This window comes from Pelobates fuscus, chromosome 4, assembly GCF_036172605.1.
Source record: "Pelobates fuscus isolate aPelFus1 chromosome 4, aPelFus1.pri, whole genome shotgun sequence".
NCBI classification, from domain to species: Eukaryota; Metazoa; Chordata; class Amphibia; order Anura; family Pelobatidae; genus Pelobates; species Pelobates fuscus.
In genome coordinates this window covers 7,440,456-7,460,895 of record NC_086320.1, presented here as the reverse complement: position 1 = coordinate 7,460,895, position 20,440 = coordinate 7,440,456, and the positions used below count along the sequence as shown (strand labels likewise).

Here is a 20,440-nt window from a genome sequence, read left to right as displayed (position 1 = left end):
CCACATGTTAAATGTAGTAGATCTTCCCCTTCCAGAGACACAGGCACAGCTACTGTAGACACCAATCCACCAAACCGGAGAAGCATATGAATGCTCTCAAACATACGAATGCTGTAAACAGCCGAATAGGAAAAAACATACGAATAGGCTTACACTCCTAGCAGTCAACTGGAACAGCATACAATAAATCCCCCCAAGAACGAGACAAGGCTCCGTTTTGAGGGTCAAGCAGGAACAGACAGAGCTGTGGGTTTATTGTTCTTATATACACATTCTTACACATTAGTACCACCCACAGGGTTTTGGAAAACAACCAATAAACACTCACACTCCCACACAAAATCCTCCCCTCTGCCTGTGATACAATTACCTTACACAATGGGTAATGTAATTATCACAGGCAGAGAAATAGTTTTTCCACATTATTCATAACTTTAAAAGTATGCATCACATTCACATAAAACTTACATCAGAATCAGTATACTCCAAATACGAACATATGTCAAAATCATCCACATTGGTCCATTGGTTCAAAAGATAGATCGAAGACTTTTGTGACCAAAGAAAGCATGGCTTTTCTGCCCAAAACCAGTTCCACAGTCTTCTATCCTGGAGATAATTGGGAAGTAATCCAATTAGATCCAAGGACAGAGGCAAAACTCCATTAAGCACATGGCAGTAAAAAGACCGTAAAATACAATAAAATACACAAGGTTACATTTATTACATAAAATACAGACATGCAACATATCCCCAGATAGCTTAGGTCTGAGCGCACCTTATTACTGAATGGCGCTCAGACCACACACATACAGTTAAATTGCCATGGAGCCAAAGTCTTTTCTTACACGAATAGGCTCCATGGCATAGCTATTTGGGTTAAATGAGTTCATTCAGTAAAGACAAGAATCTACCGAACGCCAGAGCAGAAATACATCAATAGACCTTTCTGCATAGGAAAATAAAGTATTTAAATGCCGGTCCATAGTCAAAAGGCAGCAGGCAGGCAACCAGGCTCCTTCTAATGCACAGTGGTGAGATTGGTCTCGTCACAATTATGAGTATTTTTCTCAAAAGGCCCAAATTGTACAAGTCCTTACCAGCTTCTAGTGGTTGCTATGGTGTGTGATGTCTTCTAGAATCAGAACTTGGGCCCATTACCCGTAGTCGCAACATTACCCTATGTCACAATAATTTTATTATTCCTTGACATGGCTCAGTACATATTGATCCTGCTGATTTTTAATTTACAGGTACCTTCTGACTCCTCCACCAGCTCCAGGAAAGACGCTCCATGCTCTCCCAACACACAGCAGGTAAGTCTCCTGCTTTGAGGTCATTTGGAAAGTTATTCCCTTGTTTTCTTTTCAACAATAAGTATTTTTCTGTATAACATGAGGTTCTCAGTCTCCCCTGCATCATCATACAAACTCTAGTAAGTATACACAAGTGTAGAGAGGTTTTTACTCTTATCCTGTAACATGAACACTAATTCTAAGCCCGGATCCTTACATTCTGTGATGGGTTCTGAGCCGGGATCTTTACATTCGGAGCCGGGATCCTCACATTCAGTGACTGGTTCCGAGCCGGGAGCCTCACATTCCGTGACTGGTTCCGAGCCGGGATCCTCACATTTCGTGACTGGTTCCGAGCCGGGATCCTCACATTCAGTGACTGGTTCCGAGCCGGGATCCTCACATTCAGTGACTGGTTCCGAGCCGGGAGCCTCACATTCCGTGACTGGTTCCGAGCCGGGAGCCTCACATTCCGTGACTGGTTCCGAGCCGGGAGCCTCACATTCCGTGACTGGTTCCGAGCCGGGATCCTCACATTTCGTGACTGGTTCCGAGCCGGGATCCTCACATTCCGTGACTGGTTCCGAGCCGGGATCCTCACATTCAGTGACTGGCTCCGAGCCGGGATCCTCACATTCAGTGACTGGCTCCGAGCCAGGATCCTCACATTCAGTGACTGGCTCCGAGCCAGGATCCTCACATTCAGTGACTGGCTCCGAGCCAGGATCCTCACATTCAGTGACTGGCTCCGAGCCAGGATCCTCACATTCAGTGACTGGCTCCGAGCCGGGATCCTTGCATTCCGAGACGGGATCCTTGCATTCCGAGACGGGATCCTTGCATTCCGAGACGGGTTTCGAGCCTCGCATTCCGAGGCGGGTTTCGAGCCTCGCATTCCGAGGCGGGTTTCGAGCCTCGCATTCCGAGGCGGGTTTCGAGCCTCGCATTCCGAGGCGGGTTTCGAGCCTCGCATTCCGAGGCGGGTTTCGAGCCTCGCATTCCGAGGCGGGTTTCGAGCCTCTCATTCCGAGGCGGGTTTCGAGCCTCGCATTCCGAGGCGGGTTTCGAGCCTCGCATTCCGAGGCGGGTTTCGAGCCTCGCATTCCGAGGCGGGTTTCGAGCCTCGCATTCCGAGGCGGGTTTCGAGCCTCGCATTCCGAGGCGGGTTTCGAGCCTCGCATTCCGAGGCGGGTTTCGAGCCTCGCATTCCGAGGCGGGTTTCGAGCCTCGCATTCCGAGGCGGGTTTCGAGCCTCGCATTCCGAGGCGGGTTTCGAGCCTCGCATTGCGAGGCGGGTTTCGAGCCTCGCATTGCGAGGCGGGTTTCGAGCCTCGCATTGCGAGGCGGGTTTCGAGCCTCGCATTGCGAGGCGGGTTCCGCGCCTCGCATTGCGAGGCTGGTTCCGAGTCTCGCATTGCGTGCCGGGTTCCGAGCCTCGCATTGCGTGCCGGGTTCCGAGCCTCGCATTGCGTGCCGGGTTCCGAGCCTCGCATTGCGTGCCGGGTTCCGAGCCTCGCATTGCGTGCCGGGTTCCGAGCCGGGATCCTCAACTTCAGTAATGGGATATTCACATTAACTCCCCATCCTGAACTCTTCCTGCTCCATTCCTTCCACCTTTCCCCCCATCTCTTCTCAGTTTGCCACCTCATGTATTCCACTTTTTCGACTCCTTGTCTAACTCTTCTCTTATTCCTCACAATGACCTTGGTGTACTTATCTTCTTACCTCTCTCATTTAATTTTCCTGCCCCATGGTATCTGCTCCTGATTAGCAGATTTCCCGCCCTGGATCATGTCATCTGTCTGGCAGGGAAACCCGTTTTGTAAGTTCCCCTATTAATGCATAGTTCAGTTTTTGCTTGTCTGCCTGGTTTTCCTCCGTGGCTGCCATGTACTCCTACGTGGTTACTCTGCTGACCTTATTACAGTATGTGATGCTCTATCTGCTGGAGTGCCTGGCTTTCCTCTGTGGACGTGGCTGCCATGTACTCCTGCGTGGTTACTCTCTGCTGACCTTATTACAGTATGTGATGCTCTATCTGCTGGAGTGCCTGGCTGTCCTCCTTTGCAGCGTTTTATCACTGTGTGCTAAGTAAATGATCTTGTATGGCATATCAGAGGGCTTTCTCCTGTTTTTTTGCGTTTAGATTTCCACTATTATGACTCAAGTGAATGTAATGTTTAGGGACATGACACATAAATGGTATTGGGCTGCCTGAGAGTGATGAGATTGATGGGGTCACACTAGCAGTCTGCAGCTGCCATACGTCTCTCATTTTCCCATTACATATATGGGTAGGGTGAGAGACTACCCCTCGCCAGGGATATAAATAAGGCAAGAGGACTCATTTATTTACTGCGGCAGCTGTTATAAAATATGTTAAATAGAAACAAAAACAAAAATGCGTGTACTGATACTTAATGACACGTGTGTAGTGGGAAATAATGGCAGTTTACATTCTGGAGCCTTTATCTTGGCTACCACCCATGTTAATGGCTAGTGTGAGATCGGGGTTAGAATGAGCTATGCTGGGTATTGGTGAGCTGAGTCATAGAATGTGGGGATTAGTGGTGTTATTGTGAGCTATGCAGACTCTGCTGAATACTGCAAGGTCAATACTGATGTGAGTTCTAAAAATTGTCTGCAACATATATTGGCGTGAGATGGGCAGCATAGTGCAAGGTTGCTATTAGTGTGAGCTCTGTGGAGTAGTGCAAGGTTGCTATTAGTGTGAGCTCTGTGGAGTAGTGCAAGGTTGCTATTAGTGTGAGCTCTGTGGAGTAGTGCAAGGTTGCTATTAGTGTGAGCTCTGTGGAGTAGTGCAAGGTTGCTATTAGTGTGAGCTCTGGGGAGTAGTGCAAGGTTGCTATTAGTGTGAGCTCTGGGGAGTAGTGCAAGGTTGCTATTAGTGCGAGCTCTGTGGAGTAGTGCAAGGTTGCTATTAGTGTGAGCTCTGGGGAGTAGTGTAAGGTTACTATTAGTTTGAGCTCTTTGGAGTAGTGCAAGGTTGCTATTAGTGTGCGCTCTGTGGAGTAGTGCAAGGTTGCTATTAGTGCGCGCTCTGTGGAGTAGTGCAAAGTTACTATTAGTGCGAGCTCTGTGGAGTAGTGCAAGGTTACTATTAGTGCGAGCTCTGTGGAGTAGTGCAAGGTTACTATTAGTGCGAGCTCTGTGGAGTAGTGCAAGGTTGCTATTGGTGAGCTCTGTGGAGTAGTGCAAGGTTGATATTCGTGTGATCTCTGTGGAGTAGTGCAAGGTTGATATTCGTGTGATCTCTGTGGAGTAGTGCAAGGTTGATATTCGTGTGATCTCTGTGGAGTAGTGCAAGGTTGATATTTGTGTGATCTCTGTGGAGTAGTGCAAGGTTGATATTCGTGTGATCCCTGTGGAGTAGTGGAAGGTTGATATTTGTGTGATCTCTGTGGAGTAGTGCAAGGTTGCTATTAGTGTGCGCTCTGTGGAGTAGTGCAAGGTTACTATTAGTGCGAGCTCTGTGGAGTAGTGCAAGGTTACTATTAGTGCGAGCTCTGTGGAGTAGTGCAAGGTTACTATTAGTGCGAGCTCTGTGGAGTAGTGTAAGGTTACTATTAGTTTGAGCTCTTTGGAGTAGTGCAAGGTTGCTATTAGTGCGAGCTCTGTGGAGTAGTGCAAGGTTACTATTAGTGCGAGCTCTGTGGAGTAGTGCAAGGTTACTATTAGTGCGAGCTCTGTGGAGTAGTGCAAGGTTACCATTAGTGTGAGCTCTTTGGAGTAGTGCAAGGTTGATATTTGTGTGATCTCTGTGGAGTAGTGCAAGGTTGATATTTGTGTGATCTCTGTGGAGTAGTGCAAGGTTGATATTTGTGTGATCTCTGTGGAGTAGTGCAAGGTTACTATTAGTGTGAGCTCTGTGGAGTAGTGCAAGGTTGCTATTAGTGTGAGCTCTGTGGAGTAGTGCAAGGTTGATATTCGTGTGATCTCTGTGGAGTAGTGCAAGGTTGATATTAGTGTGATCTCTGTGGAGTAGTGCAAGGTTACTATTAGTGTGAGCTCTGTGGAGTAGTGCAAGGTTGCTATTAGCAACCTTGCACTACTCCAAGGAGCTCACACTAATAGCAACCTTGCACTACTCCACAGAGCTCACACTAATAGTAACCTTGCACTACTCCACAGAGATCACACTAATATCAACCTTGCACTACTCCACAGAGATCACACGAATATCAACCTTGCACTACTCCAAGGAGCTCACACTATTTGTGTGATCTCTGTGGAGTAGTGCAAGGTTACTATTAGTGTGAGCTCTGTGGAGTAATGCAAGGTTACTATTAGTGTGATCTCTGTGGAGTAGTGCAAGGTTACTATTAGTGTGAGCTCCTTGGAGTAGTGCAAGGTTGCTATTCGTGTGATCTCTGTGGAGTAGTGCAAGGTTACTATTAGTGTGAGCTCTGTGGAGTAGTGCAAGGTTGCTATTAGTGTGAGCTCTTTGGAGTAGTGCAAGGTTGATATTTGTGTGAGCTCTGTGGAGTAGTGCAAGGTTGATATTCGTGTGAGCTCTGTGGAGTAGTGCAAGGTTGATATTCGTGTGATCTCTGTGGAGTAGTGCAAGGTTACTATTAGTGTGAGCTCTGTGGAATAGTGCAAGGTTGCCATTAGTGAGTTCGGTGGAGTAGTGCTAGGTTGCTATAGTGAGTTCGGTGGAGTAGTGCTAGGTTGCTATTAGTGAGTTCGGTGGAGTAGTGCTAGGTTGCCATTAGTGAGTTCGGTGGAGTAGTGCTAGGTTGCTATTAGTGAGTTCGGTGGAGTAGTGCTAGGTTGCTATTAGTGAGTTCGGTGGAGTAGTGCTAGGTTGCTATTAGTGAGTTCGGTGGAGTAGTGCTAGGTTGCTATTAGTGAGTTCGGTGGAGTAGTGCTAGGTTGCTATTAGTGAGTTCGGTGGAGTAGTGCTAGGTTGCTATTAGTGAGTTCGGTGGAGTAGTGCTAGGTTGCTATTAGTGAGTTCGGTGGAGTAGTGCTAGGTTGCTATTAGTGAGTTCGGTGGAGTAGTGCTAGGTTGCTATTAGTGAGTTTGGTGGAGTAGTGCAAGGTTGCTATTAGTGAGTTTGGTGGAGTAGTGCTAGGTTGCTATTAGTGAGTTCGGTGGAGTAGTGCTAGGTTGCTATTAGTGAGTTCGGTGGAGTAGTGCTAGGTTGCTATTAGTGAGTTCGGTGGAGTAGTGCTAGGTTGCTATTAGTGAGTTCGGTGGAGTAGTGCTAGGTTGCTATTAGTGAGTTCGATGGAGTAGTGCTAGATTGGGATTAGTGAGTTCAGTGGAGTAGTGCTAGGTTGCTATTAGTGAGTTCGGTGGAGTAGTGCTAGGTTGCTATTAGTGAGTTCGGTGGAGTAGTGCTAGGTTGCTATTAGTGAGTTCGGTGGAGTAGTGCTAGGTTGCTATTAGTGAGTTCGGTGGAGTAGTGCTAGGTTGGGATTAGTGAGTTCGGTGGAGTAGTGCTAGGTTGCCATTAGTGAGTTCGGTGGAGTAGTGCTAGGTTGGGATTAGTGAGTTCGGTGGACTAGTGCTAGGTTGGGATTAGTGAGTTCGGTGGAGTAGTGCTAGGTTGCTATTAGTGAGTTCGGTGGAGTAGTGCTAGGTTGGTATTAGTGAGTTCGGTGGAGTAGTGCTAGGTTGGTATTGGTATATATATACACTATTAGTGTATGTATATATATTATATATTTTCATAGAAATTATTCTTTAGTGTACTTGTATATTGAATACCTCCCTCAGAAGCAAACTTCTAATAGCTGCTACCTGTGTCCGGGGTGGGTGTTAGCCGTATCCACGTTCTGGCTGCTATTAGTTTATAATGCAGGAGCTGTGGCTGGTCCGGGGTGGGTGTTAGCCGTATCCACGTTCTGGCTGCTATTAGTTTATAATGCAGGAGCTGTGGCTGGTCCGGGGTGGGTGTTAGCCGTATCCACGTTCTGGCTGCTATTAGTTTATAATGCAGGAGCTGTGGCTGGTCCAGGGTGGGTGTTGGCCGATATCCACGTTCTGGCTGCTATTAGTTTATAATGCAGGAGCTGTGGCTGGTCCGGGGTGGGTGTTAGCCGATATCCACGTTCTGGCTGCTATTAGTTTATAATGCAGGAGCTGTGGCTGGTCCGGGGTGGGTGTTAGCTGTATCCACGTTCTGGCTGCTATTAGTTTATAATGCAGGAGCTGTGGCTGGTCCGGGGTGGGTGTTAGCCGATATCCACGTTCTGGCTGCTATTAGTTTATAATGCAGGAGCTGTGGCTGGTCCGGGGTGGGTGTTAGCCGAAATCCACGTTCTGGCTGCTATTAGTTTATAATGCAGGAGCTGTGGCTGGTCCGGGGTGGGTGTTAGCTGTATCCACGTTCTGGCTGCTATTAGTTTATAATGCAGGAGCTGTGGCTGGTCCGGGGTGGGTGTTGGCTGATATCCACGTTCTGGCTGCTATTAGTTTATAATGCAGGAGCTGTGGCTGGTCCGGGGTGTGTGTTAGCCGTATCCACGTTCTGGCTGCTATTAGTTTATAATGCAGGAGCTGTGGCTGGTCCGGGGTGGGTGTTAGCCGATATCCACGTTCTGGCTGCTATTAGTTTATAATGCAGGAGCTGTGGCTGGTCCGGGGTGGGTGTTAGCCGTATCCACGTTCTGGCTGCTATTAGTTTATAATGCAGGAGCTGTGGCTGGTCCGGGGTGGGTGTTAGCCGTATCCACGTTCTGGCTGCTATTAGTTTATAATGCAGGAGCTGTGGCTGGTCCGGGGTGGGTGTTAGCCGATATCCACGTTCTGGCTGCTATTAGTTTATAATGCAGGAGCTGTGGCTGGTCCGGGGTGGGTGTTAGCCGATATCCACGTTCTGGCTGCTATTAGTTTATAATACAGGAGCTGTGGCTGGTCCGGGGTGGGTGTTAGCTGTATCCACGTTCTGGCTGCTATTAGTTTATAATGCAGGAGCTGTGGCTGGTCCGGGGTGGGTGTTAGCTGTATCCACGTTCTGGCTGCTATTAGTTTATAATGCAGGGGCTGTGGCTGGTCCGGGGTGGGTGTTAGCCGATATCCACGTTCTGGCTGCTATTAATTTATAATGCAGGAGCTGTGGCTGGTCCGGGGTGGGTGTTAGCCGATATCCTTGTTCTGGCTGCTATTAGTTTATAATGCAGGAGCTGTGGCTGGTCCGGGGTGTGTGTTAGCCGATATCCACGTTCTGGCTGCTATTAGTTTATAATTCAGGAGCTGTGGCTGGTCCGGGGTGGGTGTTAGCCGATATCCACGTTCTGGCTGCTATTAGTTTATAATGCAGGAGCTGTGGCTGGTCCGGGGTGGGTGTTAGCTGTATCCACGTTCTGGCTGCTATTAGTTTATTATGCAGGAGCTGTGGCTGGTCCGGGGTGGGTGTTAGCCGATATCCACGTTCTGGCTGCTATTAGTTTATAATGCAGGAGCTGTGGCTGGTCCGGGGTGGGTGTTAGCTGTATCAACGTTCTGGCTGCTATTAGTTTATAATGCAGGAGCTGTGGCTGGTCCGGGGTGGGTGTTAGCCGATATCCACGTTCTGGCTGCTATTAGTTTATAATGCAGGAGCTGTGGCTGGTCCGGGGTGGGTGTTAGCCGATATCCACGTTCTGGCTGCTATTCGTTTATAATGCAGGAGCTGTGGCTGGTCCGGGGTGGGTGTTAGCCGATATCCTTGTTCTGGCTGCTATTAGTTTATAATGCAGGAGCTGTGGCTGGTCCGGGGTGTGTGTTAGCCGATATCCACGTTCTGGCTGCTATTAGTTTATAATGCAGGAGCTGTGGCTGGTCCGGGGTGGGTGTTAGCCGATATCCACGTTCTGGCTGCTATTAGTTTATAATGCAGGAGCTGTGGCTGGTCCGGGGAGGGTGTTAGCTGTATCCACGTTCTGGCTATTAGTTTATTATGCAGGAGCTGTGGCTGGTCCGGGGTGGGTGTTAGCCGATATCCACGTTCTGGCTGCTATTAGTTTATAATGCAGGAGCTGTGGCTGGTCCGGGGTGGGTGTTAGCCGATATCCACGTTCTGGCTGCTATTAGTTTATAATGCAGGAGCTGTGGCTGGTCCGGGGTGGGTGTTAGCCGTATCCACGTTCTGGCTGATATTAGTTTATAATGCAGGAGCTGTGGCTGGTCCTGGGTGGGTGTTAGCCGATATCCACGTTCTGGCTGCTATTAGTTTATAATGCAGGAGCTGTGGCTGGTCCGGGGTGGGTGTTAGCCGATATCCACGTTCTGGCTGCTATTAGTTTATAATGCAGGAGCTGTGGCTGGTCCGGGGTGGGTGTTAGCCGATATCCACGTTCTGGCTGCTATTAGTTTATAATGCAGGAGCTGTGGCTGGTCCGGGGTGGGTGTTAGCCGTATCCACGTTCTGGCTGCTATTAGTTTATAATGCAGGAGCTGTGGCTGGTCCGGGGTGGGTGTTAGCCGATATCCACGTTCTGGCTGCTATTAGTTTATAATGCAGGAGCTGTGGCTGGTCCGGGGTGGGTGTTAGCCGTATCCACGTTCTGGATGCTATTAGTTTATAATGCAGGAGCTGTGGCTGGTCCGGGGTGGGTGTTAGCAGTATCCACGTTCTGGCTATTAGTTTATAATGCAGGAGCTGTGACTGGTCCGGGGTGGGCGTTAGCCGTATCCACGTTCTGGCTGCTATTAGTTTATAATGCAGGAGCTGTGGCTGGTCCGGGGTGGGTGTTAGCTGTATCCACGTTCTGGCTGCTATTAGTTTATTATGCAGGAGCTGTGGCTGGTCCGGGGTGGGTGTTAGCCGTATCCACGTTCTGGCTGCTATTAGTTTATAATGCAGGAGCTGTGGCTGGTCCGGGGTGGGTGTTAGCCGTATCCACGTTCTGGCTGCTATTAGTTTATAATGCAGGAGCTGTGGCTGGTCCGGGGTGGGTGTTAGCCGATATCCACGTTCTGGCTGCTATTAGTTTATAATGCAGGAGCTGTGGCTGGTCCGGGGTGGGTGTTAGCCGATATCCACGTTCTGGCTGCTATTCGTTTATAATGCAGGAGCTGTGGCTGGTCCGGGGTGGGTGTTAGCCGTATCCACGTTCTGGCTGCTATTGGTTTATACTGCAGGAGCTGTGGCTGGTCCGGGGTGGGTGTTAGCCGTATCCACGTTCTGGCTGCTATTAGTTTATAATGCAGGAGCTGTGACTGGTCCGGGGTGGGTGTTAGCCGATATCCACGTTCTGGCTGCTATTAGTTTATAATGCAGGAGCTGTGGCTGGTCCGGGGTGGGTGTTAGCCGATATCCACGTTCTGGCTGCTATTAGTTTATAATGCAGGAGCTGTGGCTGGTCCGGGGTGGGTGTTAGCCGATATCCACGTTCTGGCTGCTATTAGTTTATAATGCAGGAGCTGTGGCTGGTCCGGGGTGGGTGTTAGCCGTATCCACGTTCTGGCTGCTATTAGTTTATAATGCAGGAGCTGTGGCTGGTCTGGGGTGGGTGTTAGCCGTATCCACGCTCTGGCTGCTATTAGTTTATAATGCAGGAGCTGTGGCTGGTCCGGGGTGGGTGTTAGCCGATATCCACGTTCTGGCTGCTATTAGTTTATAATGCAGGAGCTGTGGCTGGTCCGGGGTGGGTGTTAGCCGTATCCACGTTCTGGCTGCTATTAGTTTATAATGCAGGAGCTGTGGCTGGTCCGGGGTGGGTGTTAGCTGTATCCACGTTCTGGCTGCTATTAGTTTATAATGCAGGAGCTGTGGCTGGTCCGGGGTGGGTGTTAGCCGTATCCACGTTCTGGCTGCTATTAGTTTATAATGCAGGAGCTGTGGCTGGTCCGGGGTGGGTGTTAGCTGTATCCACGTTCTGGCTGCTATTAGTTTATAATGCAGGAGCTGTGGCTGGTCCGGGGTGGGTGTTAGCCGTATCCATGTTCTGGCTGTTATTAGTTTATAATGCAGGAGCTGTGGCTGGTCCGGGGTGGATGTTAACCGATATCCACGTTCTGGCTGCTATTAGTTTATAATGCAGGAGCTGTGGCTGGTCCGGGGTGGGTGTTAGCTGTATCCACGTTCTGGCTGCTATTAGTTTATAATGCAGGAGCTGTGCCTAGTCCGGGGTGGGTGTTAGCCGATATCCACGTTCTGGCTGCTATTAGTTTATAATGCAGGAGCTGTGGCTGGTCCGGGGTGGGTGTTAGCCGTATCCACGTTCTGGCTGCTATTAGTTTATAATGCAGGAGCTGTGGCTGGTCCGGGGTGGGTGTTAGCCGATATCCACGTTCTGGCTGCTATTAGTTTATAATGCAGGAGCTGTGGCTGGTCCGGGGTGGGTGTTAGCCGATATCCATGTTCTGGCTGCTATTAGTTTATAATGCAGGAGCTGTGGCTGGTCCGGGGTGGGTGTTAGCCGTATCCACGTTCTGGCTGCTATTAGTTTATAATGCAGGAGCTGTGGCTGGTCCGTGGTGGGTGTTAGCTGTATCCACGTTCTGGCTGCTATTAGTTTATAATGCAGGAGCTGTGGCTGGTCCGGGCTGGGTGTTAGCCGTATCCACGTTCTGGATGCTATTAGTTTATAATGCAGGAGCTGTGGCTGGTCCGGGGTGGGTGTTAGCCGATATCCACGTTCTGGCTGCTATTAGTTTATAATGCAGGAGCTGTGGCTGGTCCGGGGTGGGTGTTAGCTGTATCCACGTTCTGGCTGCTATTAGTTTATAATGCAGGAGCTGTGGCTGGTCCGGGGTGGGTGTTAGCCGATATCCACGTTCTGGCTGCTATTAGTTTATAATGCAGGAGCTGTGGCTGGTCCGGGGTGGGTGTTAGCCATATCCACGCTCTGGCTGCTATTAGTTTATAATGCAGGAGCTGTGGCTGGTCCGGGGTGGGTGTTAGCCGTATCCACGTTCTGGCTGCTATTAGTTTATAATGCAGGAGCTGTGGCTGGTCCGGGGTGGGTGTTAGCCAATATCCACGTTCTGGCTGCTATTAGTTTATAATGCAGGAGCTGTGGCTGGTCCGGGGTGGGTGTTAGCCGATATCCTTGTTCTGGCTGCTATTAGTTTATAATGCAGGAGCTGTGGCTGGTCCGGGGTGTGTGTTAGCCGATATCCACGTTCTGGCTGCTATTAGTTTATAATGCAGGAGCTGTGGCTGGTCCGGGGTGGGTGTTAGCCGATATCCACGTTCTGGCTGCTATTAGTTTATAATGCAGGAGCTGTGGCTGGTCCGGGGTGGGTGTTAGCCGTATCCACGTTCTGGCTGCTATTAGTTTATTATGCAGGAGCTGTGGCTGGTCCGGGGTGGGTGTTAGCCGATATCCACGTTCTGGCTGCTATTAGTTTATAATGCAGGAGCTGTGGCTGGTCCGGGGTGGGTGTTAGCAGTATCCACGTTCTGGCTGATATTAGTTTATAATGCAGGAGCTGTGGCTGGTCCTGGGTGGGTGTTAGCCGATATCCACGTTCTGGCTGCTATTAGTTTATAATGCAGGAGCTGTGGCTGGTCCGGGGTGGGTGTTAGCCGATATCCACGTTCTGGCTGCTATTAGTTTATAATGCAGGAGCTGTGGCTGGTCCGGGGTGGGTGTTAGCCGATATCCACGTTCTGGCTGCTATTAGTTTATAATGCAGGAGCTGTGGCTGGTCCGGGGTGGGTGTTAGCCGATATCCACGTTCTGGCTGCTATTAGTTTATAATGCAGGAGCTGTGGCTGGTCCGGGGTGGGTGTTAGCCGTATCCACGTTCTGGCTGCTATTAGTTTATAATGCAGGAGCTGTGGCTGGTCCGGGGTGGGTGTTAGCCGATATCCACGTTCTGGCTGCTATTAGTTTATAATGCAGGAGCTGTGGCTGGTCCGGGGTGGGTGTTAGCCGTATCCACGTTCTGGATGCTATTGGTTTATAATGCAGGAGCTGTGGCTGGTCCGGGGTGGGTGTTAGCAGTATCCACGTTCTGGCTATTAGTTTATAATGCAGGAGCTGTGACTGGTCCGGGGTGGGTGTTAGCCGTATCCACGTTCTGGCTGCTATTAGTTTATAATGCAGGAGCTGTGGCTGGTCCGGGGTGGGTGTTAGCTGTATCCACGTTCTGGCTGCTATTAGTTTATAATGCAGGAGCTGTGGCTGGTCCGGGGTGGGTGTTAGCCGTATCCACGTTCTGGCTGCTATTAGTTTATAATGCAGGAGCTGTGGTTGGTCCGGGGTGGGTGTTAGCCGATATCCACGTTCTGGCTGCTATTAGTTTATAATGCAGGAGCTGTGGCTGGTCCGGGGTGGGTGTTAGCCGATATCCACGTTCTGGCTGCTATTCGTTTATAATGCAGGAGCTGTGGCTGGTCCGGGGTGGGTGTTAGCCGTATCCACGTTCTGCCTGCTATTGGTTTATAATGCAGGAGCTGTGGCTGGTCCGGGGTGGGTGTTAGCCGTATCCACGTTCTGGCTGCTATTAGTTTATAATGCAGGAGCTGTGACTGGTCCGGGGTGGGTGTTAGCCGATATCCACGTTCTGGCTGCTATTAGTTTATAATGCAGGAGCTGTGGCTGGTCCGGGGTGGGTGTTAGCCGATATCCACGTTCTGGCTGCTATTAGTTTATAATGCAGGAGCTGTGGCTGGTCCGGGGTGGGTGTTAGCCGATATCCACGTTCTGGCTGCTATTAGTTTATAATGCAGGAGCTGTGGCTGGTCCGGGGTGGGTGTTAGCCGTATCCACGTTCTGGCTGCTATTAGTTTATAATGCAGGAGCTGTGGCTGGTCTGGGGTGGGTGTTAGCCGTATCCACGCTCTGGCTGCTATTAGTTTATAATGCAGGAGCTGTGGCTGGTCCGGGGTGGGTGTTAGCCGATATCCACGTTCTGGCTGCTATTAGTTTATAATGCAGGAGCTGTGGCTGGTCCGGGGTGTGTGTTAGCCGTATCCACGTTCTGGCTGCTATTAGTTTATAATGCAGGAGCTGTGGCTGGTCCGGGGTGGGTGTTAGCCGATATCCACGTTCTGGCTGCTATTAGTTTATAATGCAGGAGCTGTGGCTGGTCCGGGGTGGGTGTTAGCCGTATCCACGTTCTGGCTGCTATTAGTTTATAATGCAGGAGCTGTGGCTGGTCCGGGGTGGGTGTTAGCCGATATCCACGTTCTGGCTGCTATTAGTTTATAATGCAGGAGCTGTGGCTGGTCCGGGGTGGGTGTTAGCCGATATCCACGTTCTGGCTGCTATTAGTTTATAATGCAGGAGCTGTGGCTGGTCCGGGGTGGGTGTTAGCTGATATCCACGTTCTGGCTGCTATTAGTTTATAATACAGGAGCTGTGGCTGGTCCGGGATGGGTGTTAGCTGTATCCACGTTCTGGCTGCTATTAGTTTATAATGCAGGAGCTGTGGCTGGTCCGGGGTGGGTGTTAGCTGTATCCACGTTCTGGCTGCTATTAGTTTATAATGCAGGGGCTGTGGCTGGTCCGGGGTGGGTGTTAGCCGATATCCACGTTCTGGCTGCTATTTGTTTATAATGCAGGAGCTGTGGCTGGTCCGGGTGGGTGTTAGCCGATATCCTTGTTCTGGCTGCTATTAGTTTATAATGCAGGAGCTGTGGCTGGTCCGGGGTGTGGGTTAGCCGATATCCACGTTCTGGCTGCTATTAGTTTATAATGCAGGAGCTGTGGCTGGTCCGGGGTGGGTGTTAGCCGATATCCACGTTCTGGCTGCTATTAGTTTATAATGCAGGAGCTGTGGCTGGTCCGGGGTGGGTGTTAGCCGAAATCCACGTTCTGGCTGCTATTAGTTTATAATGCAGAAGCTGTGGCTGGTCCGGGGTGGGTGTTAGCTGTATCCACGTTCTGGCTGCTATTAGTTTATAATGCAGGAGCTGTGGCTGGTCCGGGGTGGGTGTTGGCTGATATCCACGTTCTGGCTGCTATTAGTTTATATTGCAGGAGCTGTGGCTGGTCCGGGGTGTGTGTTAGCCGTATCCACGTTCTGGCTGCTATTAGTTTATAATGCAGGAGCTGTGGCTGGTCCGGGGTGGGTGTTAGCCGATATCCACGTTCTGGCTGCTATTAGTTTATAATGCAGGAGCTGTGGCTGGTCCGGGGTGGGTGTTAGCCGTATCCACGTTCTGGCTGCTATTAGTTTATAATGCAGGAGCTGTGGCTGGTCCGGGGTGGGTGTTAGCCGATATCCACGTTCTGGCTGCTATTAGTTTATAATGCAGGAGCTGTGGCTGGTCCGGGGTGGGTGTTAGCCGATATCCACGTTCTGGCTGCTATTAGTTTATAATGCAGGAGCTGTGGCTGGTCCGGGGTGGGTGTTAGCTGATATCCACGTTCTGGCTGCTATTAGTTTATAATACAGGAGCTGTGGCTGGTCCGGGATGGGTGTTAGCTGTATCCACGTTCTGGCTGCTATTAGTTTATAATGCAGGAGCTGTGGCTGGTCCGGGGTGGGTGTTAGCTGTATCCACGTTCTGGCTGCTATTAGTTTATAATGCAGGGGCTGTGGCTGGTCCGGGGTGGGTGTTAGCCGATATCCACGTTCTGGCTGCTATTTGTTTATAATGCAGGAGCTGTGGCTGGTCCGGGTGGGTGTTAGCCGATATCCTTGTTCTGGCTGCTATTAGTTTATAATGCAGGAGCTGTGGCTGGTCCGGGGTGTGTGTTAGCCGATATCCACGTTCTGGCTGCTATTAGTTTATAATTCAGGAGCTGTGGCTGGTCCGGGGTGGGTGTTAGCCGATATCCACGTTCTGGCTGCTATTAGTTTATAATGCAGGAGCTGTGGCTGGTCCGGGGTGGGTGTTAGCTGTATCCACGTTCTGGCTGCTATTAGTTTATTATGCAGGAGCTGTGGCTGGTCCGGGGTGGGTGTTAGCCGATATCCACGTTCTGGCTGCTATTAGTTTATAATGCAGGAGCTGTGGCTGGTCCGGGTGGGTGTTAGCCGATATCCTTGTTCTGGCTGCTATTAGTTTATAATGCAGGAGCTGTGGCTGGTCCGGGGTGGGTGTTAGCTGATATCCACGTTCTGGCTGCTATTAGTTTATAATGCAGGAGCTGTGGCTGGTCCGGGGTGGATGTTAGCCGATATCCACGTTCTGGCTGCTATTAGTTTATAATGCAGGAGCTGTGGCTGGTCCGGGGTGGGTGTTAGCCGATATCCTTGTTCTGGCTGCTATTAGTTTATAATGCAGGAGCTGTGGCTGGTCCGGGGTGTGTGTTAGCCGATATCCACGTTCTGGCTGCTATTAGTTTATAATGCAGGAGCTGTGGCTGGTCCGGGGTGGGTGTTAGCCGATATCCACGTTCTGGCTGCTATTAGTTTATAATGCAGGAGCTGTGGCTGGTCCGGGGTGGGTGTTAGCCGTATCCACGTTCTGGCTGCTATTAGTTTATTATGCAGGAGCTGTGCCTGGTCCGGGGTGGGTGTTAGCCGATATCCACGTTCTGGCTGCTATTAGTTTATAATGCAGGAGCTGTGGCTGGTCCGGGGTGGGTGTTAGCCGATATCCACGTTCTGGCTGCTATTAGTTTATAATGCAGGAGCTGTGGCTGGTCCGGGGTGGGTGTTAGCCGTATCCACGTTCTGGCTGATATTAGTTTATAATGCAGGAGCTGTGGCTGGTCCTGGGTGGGTGTTAGCCGATATCCACGTTCTGGCTGCTATTAGTTTATAATGCAGGAGCTGTGGCTGGTCCGGGGTGGGTGTTAGCCGATATCCACGTTCTGGCTGCTATTAGTTTATAATGCAGGAGCTGTGGCTGGTCCGGGGTGGGTGTTAGCCGATATCCACGTTCTGGCTGCTATTAGTTTATAATGCAGGAGCTGTGGCTGGTCCGGGGTGGGTGTTAGCCGTATCCACCTTCTGGCTGCTATTAGTTTATAATGCAGGAGCTGTGGCTGGTCCGGGGTGGGTGTTAGCCGATATCCACGTTCTGGCTGCTATTAGTTTATAATGCAGGAGCTGTGGCTGGTCCGGGGTGGGTGTTAGCCGTATCCACGTTCTGGATGCTATTAGTTTATAATGCAGGAGCTGTGGCTAGTCCGGGGTGGGTGTTAGCAGTATCCACGTTCTGGCTATTAGTTTATAATGCAGGAGCTGTGACTGGTCCGGGGTGGGCGTTAGACGTATCCACGTTCTGGCTGCTATTAGTTTATAATGCAGGAGCTGTGGCTGGTCCGGGGTGGGTGTTAGCTGTATCCACGTTCTGGCTGCTATTAGTTTATTATGCAGGAGCTGTGGCTGGTCCGGGGTGGGTGTTAGCCGTATCCACGTTCTGGCTGCTATTAGTTTATAATGCAGGAGCTGTGGCTGGTCCGGGGTGGTTGTTAGCCGTATCCACGTTCTGGCTGCTATTAGTTTATAATGCAGGAGCTGTGGCTGGTCCGGGGTGGGTGTTAGCCGATATCCACGTTCTGGCTGCTATTAGTTTATAATGCAGGAGCTGTGGCTGGTCCGGGGTGGGTGTTAGCCGATATCCACATTCTGGCTGCTATTCGTTTATAATGCAGGAGCTGTGGCTGGTCCGGGGTGGGTGTTAGCCGTATCCACGTTCTGGCTGCTATTGGTTTATAATGCAGGAGCTGTGGCTGGTCCGGGGTGGGTGTTAGCCGTATCCACGTTCTGGCTGCTATTAGTTTATAATGCAGGAGCTGTGACTGGTCCGGGGTGGGTGTTAGCCGATATCCACGTTCTGGCTGCTATTAGTTTATAATGCAGGAGCTGTGGCTGGTCCGGGGTGGGTGTTAGCCGATATCCACGTTCTGGCTGCTATTAGTTTATAATGCAGAAGCTGTGGCTGGTCCGGGGTGGGTGTTAGCCGATATCCACGTTCTGGCTGCTATTAGTTTATAATGCAGGAGCTGTGGCTGGTCCGGGGTGGGTGTTAGCCGTATCCACGTTCTGGCTGCTATTAGTTTATAATGCAGGAGCTGTGGCTGGTCCGGGGTGGGTGTTAGCCGTATCCACGTTCTGGCTGCTATTAGTTTATAATGCAGGAGCTGTGGCTGGTCCGGGGTGGGTGTTAGCCGTATCCACGTTCTGGCTGCTATTAGTTTATAATGCAGGAGCTGTGGCTGGTCCGGGGTGGGTGTTAGCCGATATCCACGTTCTGGCTGCTATTAGTTTATAATGCAGGAGCTGTGGCTGGTCCGGGGTGGGTGTTAGCCGATATCCACGTTCTGGCTGCTATTAGTTTATAATGCAGGAGCTGTGGCTGGTCCGGGGTGGGTGTTAGCCGATATCCACGTTCTGGCTGCTATTAGTTTATAATGCAGGAGCTGTGGCTGGTCCGGGGTGGGTGTTAGCCGTATCCACGTTCTGGCTGCTATTAGTTTATAATGCAGGAGCTGTGGCTGGTCCGGGGTGGGTGTTAGCCGTATCCACGCTCTGGCTGCTATTAGTTTATAATGCAGGAGCTGTGGCTGGTCCGGGGTGGGTGTTAGCCGATATCCACGTTCTGGCTGCTATTAGTTTATAATGCAGGAGCTGTGGCTGGTCCGGGGTGGGTGTTAGCCGTATCCACGTTCTGGCTGCTATTAGTTTATAATGCAGGAGCTGTGGCTGGTCCGGGGTGGGTGTTAGCTGTATCCACGTTCTGGCTGCTATTAGTTTATAATGCAGGAGCTGTGGCTGGTCCGGGGTGGGTGTTAGCCGTATCCACGTTCTGGCTGCTATTAGTTTATAATGCAGGAGCTGTGGCTGGTCCGGGGTGGGTGTTAGCCGTATCCACGTTCTGGCTGCTATTAGTTTATAATGCAGGAGCTGTGGCTGGTCCGGGGTGGGTGTTAGCCGATATCCACGTTCTGGCTGCTATTAGTTTATAATGCAGGAGCTGTGGCTGGTCCGGGGTGGGTGTTAGCTGTATCCACGTTCTGGCTGCTATTAGTTTATAATGCAGGAGCTGTGGCTGGTCCGGGGTGGGTGTTAGCCGTATCCACGTTCTGGCTGTTATTAGTTTATAATGCAGGAGCTGTGGCTGGTCCGGGGTGGGTGTTAGCTGATATCCACGTTCTGGCTGCTATTAGTTTATAATGCAGGAGCTGTGGCTGGTCCGGGGTTGATGTTAGCCGATATCCACGTTCTGGCTGCTATTAGTTTATAATGCAGGAGCTGTGGCTGGTCCGGGGTGGGTGTTAGCTGTATCCACGTTCTGTCTGCTATTAGTTTATAATGCAGGAGCTGTGGCTAGTCCGGGGTGGGTGTTAGCCGATATCCACGTTCTGGCTGCTATTAGTTTATAATGCAGGAGCTGTGGCTGGTCCGGGGTGGGTGTTAGCCGATATCCACGTTCTGGCTGCTATTAGTTTATAATGCAGGAGCTGTGGCTGGTCCGGGGTGGGTGTTAGCCGTATCCACCTTCTGGCTGCTATTAGTTTATAATGCAGGAGCTGTGGCTGGTCCGGGGTGGGTGTTAGCCGATATCCACGTTCTGGCTGCTATTAGTTTATAATGCAGGAGCTGTGGCTGGTCCGGGGTGGGTGTTAGCCGTATCCACGTTCTGGATGCTATTAGTTTATAATGCAGGAGCTGTGGCTAGTCCGGGGTGGGTGTTAGCAGTATCCACGTTCTGGCTATTAGTTTATAATGCAGGAGCTGTGACTGGTCCGGGGTGGGCGTTAGCCGTATCCACGTTCTGGCTGCTATTAGTTTATAATGCAGGAGCTGTGGCTGGTCCGGGGTGGGTGTTAGCTGTATCCACGTTCTGGCTGCTATTAGTTTATTATGCAGGAGCTGTGGCTGGTCCGGGGTGGGTGTTAGCCGTATCCACGTTCTGGCTGCTATTAGTTTATAATGCAGGAGCTGTGGCTGGTCCGGGGTGGGTGTTAGCCGTATCCACGTTCTGGCTGCTATTAGTTTATAATGCAGGAGCTGTGGCTGGTCCGGGGTGGGTGTTAGCCGATATCCACGTTCTGGCTGCTATTAGTTTATAATGCAGGAGCTGTGGCTGGTCCGGGGTGGGTGTTAGCCGATATCCACGTTCTGGCTGCTATTCGTTTATAATGCAGGAGCTGTGGCTGGTCCGGGGTGGGTGTTAGCCGTATCCACGTTCTGGCTGCTATTGGTTTATAATGCAGGAGCTGTGGCTGGTCCGGGGTGGGTGTTAGCCGTATCCACGTTCTGGCTGCTATTAGTTTATAATGCAGGAGCTGTGACTGGTCCGGGGTGGGTGTTAGCCGATATCCACGTTCTGGCTGCT

General features: G+C 50.8%; 1 protein-coding gene across 1 annotated transcript in view; it reads left to right on the top strand.

Moving 5' to 3' along the window:
- SCRIB (scribble planar cell polarity protein) overlaps positions 1–20,440 on the top strand; it is a 195,589-nt gene that overhangs the window by 130,274 nt on the left and 44,875 nt on the right. Inside the window, exons 31-32 of the mRNA XM_063450950.1 lie at positions 1,254–1,316; positions 3,067–3,117. Of these exons, the coding sequence (XP_063307020.1) occupies positions 1,254–1,316; positions 3,067–3,117 (114 nt within the window). The remainder of the gene's footprint in view (positions 1–1,253; positions 1,317–3,066; positions 3,118–20,440) is intronic.